This window comes from Thermobia domestica, chromosome 1 (genome assembly GCF_964235325.1).
Source record: "Thermobia domestica chromosome 1, izTheDome1.hap1.1, whole genome shotgun sequence".
NCBI lineage: Eukaryota > Metazoa > Arthropoda > Insecta > Zygentoma > Lepismatidae > Thermobia > Thermobia domestica.
Window position 1 is genome coordinate 208,487,654 of NC_137454.1, and position 13,365 is coordinate 208,501,018.

At 36.6% G+C, this 13,365-nt stretch overlaps 1 protein-coding gene across 1 annotated transcript in view; it reads left to right on the forward strand.

The window, feature by feature from the left end:
* Window positions 1-13,365, forward strand: part of LOC145693352 (uncharacterized) — a 62,206-nt gene that overhangs the window by 37,880 nt on the left and 10,961 nt on the right. Inside the window, exon 3 of the mRNA XM_081769276.1 lies at window positions 2,479-2,557. Coding sequence (XP_081625402.1) covers window positions 2,479-2,557 — 79 coding nt within the window. The remainder of the gene's footprint in view (window positions 1-2,478; window positions 2,558-13,365) is intronic.

A 13,365-nucleotide genomic window follows, 5' to 3' on the forward strand; every position in this document is an offset into this window, starting at 1 on the left:
AAATCCAAGGGACAAGTAAAAAATCGAATTATTCAAAAACATGCATTTTTAGGTACTACTGTACCCAGTGGCGTATTTAAGAGGGTAGCTATCGGGCTCAAGCCCCCTCCCCGAAATCAATTTGTTATATGAACAACTTTATTAAAATTTATCGGCACACAAAAGGAAAAATATGTGCTTATTCACGTCTTATGCATAGCCCTCCTCGAAACCAAAATCCTAAATACGCCACTGACTGTACCTAAGAGAGAAATAATAATGTTCAGTACACTTTATCTTTAAGGCAGAATTTATTTGCATGATGCACAAACCACGGGCGTCGTTAGCGGGCTGTCGTGGGGGGACGCATCCTCCCAGATTTTAGGCGCAAACATTTAAAGAAACTACACTACTTTGTATTTTTAACTTTTGTCGGAAAGATGATTTTGATTCATCCAATCCCCCGAGATTTAAAAAGCTAATGACGCCAGTGCGCAAATATTTACTTGCACATAAATTAAGCCACATGTATCATAGAAAGCACATTAAGTACAATACCATATAAGTACATTGAATTAACAAAGCCACATACACGAGTAACAACCTAATTATCTGTTCATTTCAAGCTCATCATCTTCGTTTGCTTTCATTTGTTTTTGTACGAACAGTAAGATTATCAGTTTTATTTATTGCTTGAAATGTCATCAGTAATATTTGGTAGACATTCAATAAATCTTCATAAATTTTCAACCATTTCGGAAATTTCTAATGAGTTAGTATACGCTCTTTCTTTACTTCATTGCGTATCCCGCCTTTATCTTCTTTATCATCATCAAACAGATGTGGTTTTGTGTCACACTTCCCTACGAGGGGATGCTGGTAAAGACTGAGCCTTAGCAAGAAAAGAAAGAAAAAAAAAGAGTTAGGAAGCTAAAACTCCCACACTATTCCACATATTCCCCTAGTAGGTCAATGCATTTGGACATCTGTCCTGCAACGATTTAAGTCCTTGTAAATAGAAATCTTTTGTCTACTGCTATAACCACTTCTGTAGCATCAGTTGCCGCTTGAACACTGAAAACGGTGACCTTTGCGATTTTTTTTTTTTGAGATTCGGGAACAATGATAATCGGATGGAGCTAGGCCAGGCGAATAAGGGGAATGAGACAACACTTGAAAGCCTGGGGTGGCCAATGTGTCCTGTGTTTTAGATACCGTGTGTGAGGAGGCACTGTCGTGCAAAAACATAACACCTTTGGAGATCTTACCACGACGTTCGATCTTGATGTTTTCGCGCAACTTTTTCAAGAGACCACAGTAATATGTTGCATTAATCGTTGCACCCACTGGAAGGTAGTTCACCAGCAGAACTTCGTCCTTATCCCAAAAGATTGTTGCCATTTGTTTCTGTGTAGACCTCTGTGCCATTTGTTTCTGTTCACTTCTTTGGCCGGGAAGAAGAGCTGTGCCTCCATTCCTTAGACTGTTCTTTAGTCTCGGGATCATAACAATAGATTCACGTCTCACCACCAGTTACGAGTTTCTCCAAAAAACAACCTCAATTCTTTCAAAATGTTCCAAAACTGTCCGCGAAGTTCTCACTCTTTCCTGCTTTTGTCCCTTCATCAGAAGTTGGGGAGTCACTTTGCTGCAGCCTTTCTCATATCCAGATCATTACGAATAATGGTACCAACTGTTTCACGTGATACGCCTAATCATGTAGCAATCCTTTTGGCAGATATTCGACGATCTTTCATTATCATATCCTGGATGGCTTGCACATTTTCGGGAAGAGACACAGAAATAGGCCTGCCACTGGGTTTTGCACTTTCAACATCAAAATGGCCAGTTCTGAAGTTTGCCACCCAGTGTTTGACAGTTGCATATGACGGCCCACCGCGTCGCACCTTTTCCTTGGAGGAAGAGAAACTTCATGACGGTCCTCTGGACTGAAGCTTGCTGGAGGTGCTGCCATGTTCACTTCTGAAATGAAAAAGAAAAGGATGTTAATATCATAGAACATTGTATTTTACACCATAGTCTATACAGATCCTGTCCTACATACTCTGCTAATTTTAGCTTCCTAACTTTTTTTTTTTGGTAAGGCTCAATCTTTATCAGTACCCCTTCGTACGGCTGCCTCTGGATAACTGAAAACCAGATGAAACTGTTTTCCTCTGTTTGCTATCCGTTCACACAAAAATTCTTGGATTGTAACTACTTCAAATTATCAACACCGAAGGTCTGAAAGCTACATTTATCCACGAGTTTTACAATTGTTTTTAATGTAGTTTTGAAAGAGAATAAACTTTTGTTAGAATTATCCAAATTCGAATTAACGAGAGTTCGCTGTATGTAAATTTACAGTAGCAAACTGTTCAACGATTTTATTAAATTCACTGAATTTACACCACTGAGACTTCTTTTGTAGTATTTCTATTTACTGGTATATTGCAGTGTTGTACGAGATCTAATACTAATAATACGTTGGTTTTCTAGGAAAAAGTACGGAAATCGAGAAATGCTTGTCAACGAAGAAGACTTCTACGTCAGCAACAATGACCTAAGATATTTTGAGGTAAGAATGCTTGTTAATCAAATATCAAACTTTTGGTCACTTCTAGGGGAAATATTTTTAAAAATCTCCAAAGTACACTCATGTCCAAAAATATTGTCGCATATCTATAACTGTCTTCTTGTAAGAATATAATTTGATAATGATTTTGCAGGCTACTGTTAATACTGATACTATGTGTATAATCGGGAAATGTATATTTGTGGTAAATTTGATAGGAAAAGAATTATAAATACGAAAATTAGAATGAGTAAAAGAAAATGTTGCTAAATGGACAAGAAAGTTTTATTTTCGTTTTATTGTTCTTATTTACAGCTCTTTTGACATGAGCTTTGCCACATACAGATCTTTGCCGATTATACACCTAGTAACATTATAAGAAATACCGGTCGAATTCGTTTTTCAAATTATATTCCTACAACAACATATTTATAGACATGCGACAATAATTTTGGACGTGAGTATACATCTTTAATTACTTTGAATGGAAAGTCTAAATACCAAATTTCATGCCTCTAACCTTGAGCGATTTCGAGATATGGCCATTTTATTTAAACGATTGCAACTCCCACTCTTTTTTCTTCCGTTATAGTGGAAATATATAAAGAAACGCTGAAATATGTAGTTAATTATTTTAAATGAAAAGTCTAAATACCAAATTTCCTGTCTCTAACTTCAAAGAATTTTGAGATAGGGTCATCTTATAATAACGATTGTTACCTTTTTTTTTTTTTTACCTTGTAGGGAAAATATCAAAACGCGGTGAAACAGGTGTCTAATTATTTTAAATGGAAAGTTCATATATCAAATTTCATGCCTTTAGCCTTCAGCGATTCTTAACTATGGACATTTTACATAATACTTGCCACCCTATTTCCTCCCTTTTCTGCCGTATTTCCGAAAATTCTTTCTTAGTGGTATCTTACATCACAAATCCTATACACTGTCAAAATTTCAAGTTTCTAGCTTAAGTGATTTGGTCTGGGCTTTAATAACTCGTTCACTCACGACTTCTTTTTATATAAATTATAGAGTTAAAGCAGACATCATTACTGCAACGAAATATTTTTCATTCTTTAAGCACAACTTTCTTTATACCCTTTCAATATGACAGATCATTGAGCAAACACCAGGAGAGATGCAAACACTCGGAAAAAGCCGGCCTTTTTGAAAATAAATAAATAAAATAAAATAACTGCCTGCGAAATTTTGGGCTTTTAAAACGTTTTTAAAGTTTACTAGAGTTATATTAGTATATTTTACCTTGTTTCGCTTTTACAACACACACACAAAATATTGCATTCTGAAGAGGAAATCCTTTAAAAAATAATAAAACAATAAATTAAAATTGAGAATCAAAGAAAATCGGTAGACGCACTCTAGTTTCAACGAATTGTTTACAGAGCTATTAAGTTAATATTTAATGAGAACAATGCTTTACTAAAAAGTTTCATAGCATTAGCAACAACTGTTTTGAAAAAATGTACTCTATTTCAAGGAACAAATTTATCATCATTTACAAAATTTATGAATAAACCAAAACTTCATTATAACTTATACATTTATTGAGGCCGATTAAATTTGAGAAAATACAATCCATAAAGTTCTCATTTCAAAAACTTTGACACGATATAACAGTAAACAAGGATTTCTGGGAATAATTTTAAACCACCTCCATACCCAAAATAGCCGTTTATAGCCTTAATTTTGTAAACTGAACTCTCTGAAGCTAAGGACAAAATGATTCCAAAACAGAGACCGTGAGGAAAACGAGATTTCTAAGAAAGAAAAAAAAAGTTAATTTATTATACGCTTTTCTTGACTGCAAGACTGCATTTAGGAAACTATCTGTAGAATTTGCTCGGTTATGTAACCAAAACGACACTTAGGATATGGTGGTTGTATAACGTAGACTTGGAAAAATTGCCATGACAGTTTGAACCAACTCTGGAATGAACGCAGGATTCAAAAGTACTAGATGTGTAAACGCACATCGTTAATTGTACGTACAATAAATAATCCATTACAGGGAGACGAAAGTTGTGTTTGAACAAGGAAGTCATAAGAAGTCAAAAAAGCGAAAATTTCATTAAAAAAAACTAACCTATATAACTTGTTCCAAAAAGCCGGTCTTTTTGCATCTCTACTCTTCAGTCTCCTACTACAACCACCTTGGTCTGGATTATAAAAAAAATCATCAGTGGTGACGCAAGGGGGTTTCGGAGTTTTGATCGCACCATTGAGCAAGATATCACGCAATAATGATTATATATATTGATTACAAACACCATGTGTCTTCGAAGGGTGTAATATTGAGTACTTGAACCCACCCTTGATAAAATTCTGCGTACGCCATGGAAATTTATTCAGCCTTTGACTAAATTTTAACATAATTATTCGAGAAACCTATGTTCTCTCAAGTTTAACATTGGCTCATGCTTATAAATTTTCGTTTACTAGTTTTTAAAGCATTTATTTTGGTACTTTTAACCTTTAATAGGTTAGATGGATTCATATAGGTTAAGAAGAGTCGAGCATACGTAATGTGGCTACAAAATAGAGCTATATTCCATACAAATTTCTTGATGGTTTGAATACACTTCTACTTTTTGTGGGTTGCCACTTCGGCAGGCATGCTAAATAAGCACATCTGTTTTGTAACACACAAGAAGATGTAGGAACAGAGAGAGCGAAGACAAGCGAGTGCCATAATGTAAGGACATCGAATGCATAAGGAGGGTATTATTAGAAGTCACAGATACTTAGACATATTAGATGCCAGATTACATAAGATGTGTGGAGTATTTCTCTTATGGTGGTCACGTATTTGGTCTAGGAATTAATTCGTGCGGTTGGTACGCACACATTGAAGCTGTAGTACAAACACAAAATACATAAATACCTTAAGAAAAATATTGTCCATCGCTAGCCACCACTTTCGCCCATCTGTCAGGCAATGTACGGATTCCGTGGCGAAAGAAGTCCTCATCCTTGGAAGCGATTCAGTCAGAGACCCATGTTTCGATATCTTCTGAAGAAGTAAACCGCTGTCCAATCAAATCGTTGTTCATGCAATCGAACAAGTAGTAGTCCGAAGGAGCAACGTCTGGTGAATACGGCGGGTGGGGTAAAACTTCCCATCCGACATTTTCTAAATAGGTTTTGACCGGTTTTGCGACATGTGGGCGAGCGTTATCATGTTGAACAATAAGTTTATCATGTCTGTTCTCCCATTCTGGTCGTGTTCTGGCCAGAGGTTGCTTCAAACGCATTAATTGTCGTCGATAACGTTCTCCATTCATAGTTTCACCCGGTTGCAGCAGCTCATAGTACACCACACCTTTCATATCCCACCATATGCACAGCATAACCTTTGCACAGTGAATATCTCGTTTTGGTTGTGATGGACCTGGTTCACCTGGTTTCACCCAGGCCTTTTTTCGTTTAGGGTTCTCGTAATGGATCCACTTCTCATCACCCGTAATAATTCGATGCAGAAACCCCTTTCTGCTCTGTCGTTGAAGCAGCAATTCGCAAATGTTTTTTCGTCTTTCAACGTCTCTGTCTTTCAATTCATGTGGAACCCAATGTGACAACTTTTGAATCATTCCCATGGCTTTCAAGCGTTTGGAGACTGTTGTTTGATCAACGCCTAATGCTGCTGCAAGTTGTTCCTGCGTTTGACACGAATCCTGCTCGAGCAATGCTGTCAATTCTTCGTCTTGAAATTTTTTTGGCTGTCCAGCTCGCTCTTGGTCTGCCAAGCCGAAATCACCACTTCTAAACCGTGCAAACCACTTCTGACACGTTCGCTCAGCTAGAGCATGGTCACCATACACTTCCACCAAAATACGATGACTTTCAGTCGCACTTTTCTGCATGTTAAAGTAATGCAGCAGGACACCCCGCAAAAACACTTTATCAGGCACAAATTGCGCCATGTTCACTTAACTACAAACTGGTGTTGTTGACGCTTTAATCCACTGCCCTATACTACGAACGATACGCGATGACAGGGGTTTGCAACACATGTGTGGATACACGGAACTGTGGGACGCTCCGTTCGTTGCGCCATCTCTTGTCCACCCGCACGAATTAATTCCTAGACCAAATACATATAACTTATTTCTACCTTATTGCTATAATTTCAGATGTTGCTTGTACAGGGTGTCCAATATACAATGCAATCCGGATTTTGAGATAGTAGAACTTTTGAACCTGAAGTGATACACAAATAATGGTTATACCAAAATGAAGCCTTGTTCATGCATATATTTTTAAACTATGAAGCAACGATTGAAGTACACTAGGAACCATACAGTGTTGCCAGATGTAACCGAAGGTATATATATATATATATATATATATATATATATATATATATATATATATATTTGCAAAACATGTAAATTGACTCATAACTCATACGTATGGATGTTCTGTCGTTAATTTTCAGTTTGTTTAGTTGGAGTAGCTTGGAAACTATGGAGCAGAAGAAATAATTTTTCATTTCCACCGATAACTAATCGGATGAGGCCTCTGTAAGGGGGAACTAGGGAAATCGTAGTTTTCATAAATTAACACTCAGAATTGGCAACCCTGCTGATGTTTCAGTTCATCAATAGGTGTATTAAGGATCTGTCTACATTATGCAATTCCTGAAAACAATGAAAAAGAAACTTTGAAATTATCATGATAAAATTTTTACTTACATGCACCCGGCAACACTGCTATTCATTTCTATGGGGCTATTTAAAGCAAGAGGTATACAAGAACAATTCTCGAACTATTCAAGACCTGGAAACGAACATTCGCAGTGCTATTGAGAACATTAACACTTCTAATCTTCGTAAAGTTACTGCCAACCTGGTGAAACGTGTGAACCAGTGTTTGAATCAAAACAGGGGACACTCGCAGCATCCGCTGTAGAGTAATTTCTGATAGTAGCAGTGTTGCCAGGTGCATGTAAGTAAACGTTTTATCATGATAATTTCAGTTTTTTTTTATTGTTTTCAGGAATTACATAATGTAGACAGATCCTTAACACACATTTTGATGCACTGAAACATCAACAAAGTTGCCCATTCAGAGTGTTAATTTATGAAAACTACGATTTCCCTACTTTTCCCTTACAGAGGCCTCATCCGATTAGTTATCGATGGAAATGAAAAATTATTTTTTCTGCTCCATAGTTTCCAAGCTACTCCAACTAAACAAACTGAAAATTAACGACAGAACATCCATACGTATGAGTCAATTTACAGGTTTTGCAAAAAAAAAAAAAAAAAAAAAAAAAGATTTACACCTTCGGAACACTGTGTGGTTCCTAGTGTACTTCAATCGTTGCTTCCTAGTTTAAAAATATATGCATGAACAAGGCTTCATTTTGGTATAACCATTATTCGTGTATCACTTCAGGTTCAGTTCTACTATCCCAAACTCCGGATTGCATTGTATATTGGACACCCTGTGTAAGTAGGTTCCTTAGATATTATTTATTCTTTGAAAAGTAATATATTTTATCCTAAAATTTCCATTATACCAAACTGTTTTTAATCTGCACCATTGTAAATATTTTTAGTTATTATATCATTAGACAGTTTTATTTGTAACTAGCTGAACCTGCGCTCTCTACACAGCGCATCATTCGCATATGAACATAAATCTCTTTATCATTCCTTACAACATCTGTACATGTCCCTTTACAGACACAAGTGAAAGACGTATTGATTTTTTAAAAAAAGCCAAGGGGTATCATAAAGGGGAGACTTTCTTTTCGATTATTTTTCTCAATATCTCGCACCGTTTGCAAGATTTGAGCCTACTTCCGGTTGGAGTTTCTAATTCATGTATGACCAGTGTTTTCTTTCTTCTTGCATGCAGTATGTAATAAGCAAATACATTACATACACAATTAATTATGTCAGTTATGTATGGTGTTCATTCGGCAAAACACTCCAAAAATAAAGGTTCATCTTAGACTGGAGAAATGGTTATCCTTCCTTTTTCATTATTATTTGGCCATGAAATAAACGCCTGAGACATATACAACCCCTATATACAACAGTGTGGTGTTGGAATGTATAATGCGTAGGATGTGATGCTTTAGTTTTTTTTTTAATTTCAACACTTCCAATGTACCCGTAAAAATGTAATAAAGAAATAATGCCCATGCTTTTTTAAATATTCAATTAGAACTGGAGAATCTACATGAAATTTGCAAACGATCAGTGAAAACGTCATCCTTGTAGAGCCTGTAGTTTCTGAGATCTCATTGTCCCTCATTGTCCAAAGGATTGCCCACAAACATATAAACGTAGTTTAAAATAGCTCCAAAGATGGCAGCATAATTCATTTGCATTTATTTCGGAGAAGGCTTATTAAAGGCAAAGGCTTGTCTTTGTTATAAACGTGAAATCACAAATTACCGTAAATCAAAGGTTTGAAAGCGAAGGTTATAGGTTAGAGCTCGGTCTGTCTTAATTGGTACTCTAGCATTTTAATAGACAGATTTTTCTGATGTTGAGCGTAGCTCAATTAAACACTGAGCGTGCGTTGAGAGCGCTCCTTTTTTTTTAAAAAAAAAAAACTTTAGTTTGAACTCAACTTTTAGTTTGAGCTAAGCTAAGCTCGTTTCAAAAGTAAGCGTTTACAACCCTGATTTCTAAAGACTTACTACTTGGATAAAGTGCTATGCTGAGGTAAACTAGGGGTGGCAACATCAAAGAGGAATACTTTTCTCTTTAGTTGGTAAAACATTACGTTAAAAAGTAATTACTTTTGGAGTTCGACTTAGAACTAATTGTTGTTCTGGTTTTAATTTTGATCGCTTTGTATTCTCCGCTCTCCACTGAGCCTTTTCCTATCGTCACTCATACTGGTTTTCCAAGTACACTGTACTGCACTCAATTTTTTAAATATCAAATTCTATATAATATACTACTACTGTGTAGTATTAAAACACAAAGGAGCTGCTCCAAAAGTGCCCAGTTTTCCCATTTGCGTCACACGCATACAATTTGGTGTGGAAAGAAGTCGTGGCCTAAGATCTGCATATATAAACAAGGTGGCCATAGCTAAGCGGAAACAGGGCCAAAAATGGGTCAACGATACAATGGAAATGCCCATAAGGCGTGCATGTTTCTGACATATTTTGTTTATATCACCCAAAGAGGGGGCGCGCTTCGTTGAGGTTTTATAAAAGTGAGACTACAAGCAATATGAGTTTCATTGCACTCGAGGCTGAGGAACAGGAAAACAAATCGTGGCAAGTGGTTAAAAACCAACAGATGTGAGCAGCGCCGTAACTCCGCATGTTTTCTGGGGAGAGGAGGAAGCAAGCGTGAATATTTGGGCCCCTTGTTTTTGCTCCTCCTAGTCTGAGACCCTGAGCCTCATAGCCAATCTAGCCTTTGGGCTCCCAGGTCTGGGACATCAAAGCTTTCGACCACATGATGGCTGATCTTCGCGTAGGTGCTGCACTTTTAAATACACATTTTGAAAGGGGTCAATCAGACGCAGTCGATCCAATGATTGTCGCCAATATGAAATTCGGTCACTTTCACATCAATATGGTACAAACACTTGTTAAAGAATTTGGTTTAAATCGGAAAGACGCGAGCGTATTTCGATGCCAATACACTGGATGTGGACTTCCTACACTTCCCACTGTAACTTTAGAATATTTCAATGGGATTTTACGCTGTGAACAATGCACCACTTTATTGGGCAGAGCGTATTTCATCCGATGGGAGTAAGGATCGGAAAACAAATGCCCGGATAGACTGGCGATCACGGTTCGCATAGCTTCGAACACATTACCTAGTTCGTGCACATATCCACTCAAAGCACAGTAATCGGTTAAAGTGCTCGATTTTTGTCTTATACGATCTTGCTCGGAAAGGGGACCATTGCACTATAGGATATTTTTGTCAATGTGTAAATGGAGCACGGACAGTTGGATGTTGTGCCCATGTCATGCTCATTATTTGGTACTTAGGAATGGGCAAAGCAATTACACCACATTCTAAGACATCTGCATTCTTGGATGATTTATTTTATTCACAAGTAGATAAATCTAGGCGCTTGGGCAGTGACGATAAACCATTCCTGTCAGAGGATGATGAAATTGACAATTGCATCTTTTTGCATACTTATGTATAACATATTGCATAGTATATAATCACCTCAACTGCCTGAGCGGTACTGGAAGTAAGGGAAACCTTATAGTTCAGCTCAGGTAATACATCAATTATCTTGTACCTTTCAATACCACGTGTTACGCTAGTGCAATGATCAGTTTTTTTTTTCTACGAACATCCGTTTTTTCCTCTGCGAACATTTTTTTTTTAAAGATATGGTGCACAATGTGCGAAATCCTAACTACCATTGAATTTCCTTATTTCATCTATAGCAGTGCCACTCAGTGGAAATAGAACATACGGTTACGGTATTCTCTTCCGAGAGATTTGCCTCACATCAAGCCATTCTGAGCATCAGAGATGGTACGTCCTCTGACTTTGACCCAATTTTTTTCCCTGTTCCGCAGCTTCGAGTGCGATGAAACTCATAATGCTTGTACAGCTCAATGTCTCACTTCCATAAAACCTCAGCGGAGCGCACATCTTCTTTTGGATGATATAAGCAAAATGTCAGAAACATGCGCGCCTTATGAGTATTTCCATTGTATTGTTCACCCATTTTTCGCTATGCTGCGCTGAACTATGGTCACCATTGTGCAGGTCTTAGACCACGACCTCTTCCCACACCAAATTGCATGCACGCGACGCAAACGGGAAAATGGGGCACTTTGGGAACAGTTCCTTCAAATCAAAACACACAGTCGGGTCAATCCAAATGAAATCGATCAATGATTAGTTTTTTTTTTATTATTATTTTTTTTTTTTTTTACCTAAGTTTGTACCACATTTAGGGAGTTGAAAAGGGTATTCATTTATTTTTTAGCCTCGCAGGTTTTGTCGTAGCGGCCATTTTGTATAGGGGCCTGAGCTCATTTTGAACTTTTTAGTGCATTCCGTTAAACGCTGCAACTTTTTAGGTTTTAAAGATAATGAGTTCAAACCAAAATTATATGAAAGATAATGGCATGGACAATATTCTATGCTCTGTGCACATTGAGACGTGCTTCAGAGAGTCGAGAGAAAAAAGCTCTGAACATTGAGGTTGGAAACCTAGAAATTGAATTTTGGAATGTACATTTTGAAAGAAAATAAACGAGACTCACCTTCAATTCTTTGTCTATATAGAGACTAGATAATAGACAACGTCCTAAACAAGTTTCAGATCTGAGAACTATATACTTGATTTTGTAGAAATTTTTAAACATTGCGAATTTTCGAAAATCGTGTATTTTCACCATCAAATATCTCAGGAAGAAAAAAAAATCCCAAATTTGCACAAAATAGACGATAGTTATGCAGTAACAAGTGGGTAAAATTGCATCACTGAGACTCGAGTAGTTTCTGAGTTACAAGGTTTTTCTTCACTAGGACTTAATATCATGAAGCGCCATTGGAGTGAATATAAACTTTGTAGCAAAAGTCAAAATAACACGACAGTAATATTAAATGGGTGAAGTATGCATAATTTATGAATCATATCTTGTACAAAAAACGAAAGTTGTCTGTTATTTCTTTCCTGTCTACAGCGCTGCTGTTAAGACATGAGTGAGGTAAATAGTTGACTAATTTGTGTACAGTGTTTAGCACTGATAATTGAAAGTACGACCTGTAGGATTTGTAAACTCTGTGGGTGAGAGTTTCCGGCGAACCTTAGTGATTGGCACCCACACTTTGTCATTCGTACGTAGTTTGAAAGAAGTTCTTGGGCTATGGGGATGGTAAAAGTGATCGAAAAGATCATTATTTTCCTGACTGATTTCTTCAATTTCCCCAATCCACCATTTCTGTCATATAGGCTACGGTATCATTGGTTGCAAATAACAACATGCTATGTTCTGGAAGTACTGAAGTACTGCAATAAGTAAATTCAGCTGATTGTGAGTATTCATAACATCTGATTTGTTTTTGTCAGAGGTACAAATATATTATAAGAGATGGTATTAATACTGTAATTCTTTTACAAGTAGCAAATCTCCAATTTCTTGCTGTTTGAATACCTTCTTCTGATGAAGCATAGATAAATTGTATGCCTGAGATACTATATTAACACAAAAGCTGCATATCTGTTCAGTTTTTAAAATCGTGAAGTTCACATTACTGCAACTACTAATAACTCAGAAACTACTCAAGTCTTAGTGATGCAATTTTACTGACTTGTTACTGCACAACTATCTCTATTTTGTGCAAATTTGGGATTTTTCACTTCTGCCTTCCCTGAGATTAGATGGTGAAAATACACGATTTTCGAAAATTCGCAGTTTAAAAATTTCCAAAAATCAAGTATACAGTTCTCAGATCTGAAACTTGTTTGGGACGTTGTTAACTATCTAGTCTCTATGTAGACAAAGAATTGAAGATAAGTCTGATTTATTTCGTTTCAAAATGTACACTCATGTCCAAAATGATTGTCGCATATCTATGAATATGTTGTCGGCGGCATATAATTTGATACGGCAAAGACATGTATGTGGTAAATTTCATGTCAAAGGCGCGGTAAATAAGGTCAATATAACGAAAAAAAACTTTCTTGTTCATATTTTGTTTTACTCATTCTAATTTTCGAATTTATAATTCTTTTCCTATGAAATTTACCGCAAATATACATTTCTCGATTATACTTATAGTAACAGTATTAAAAGTACCCTGCAAAATCATTATCAAATCATATTC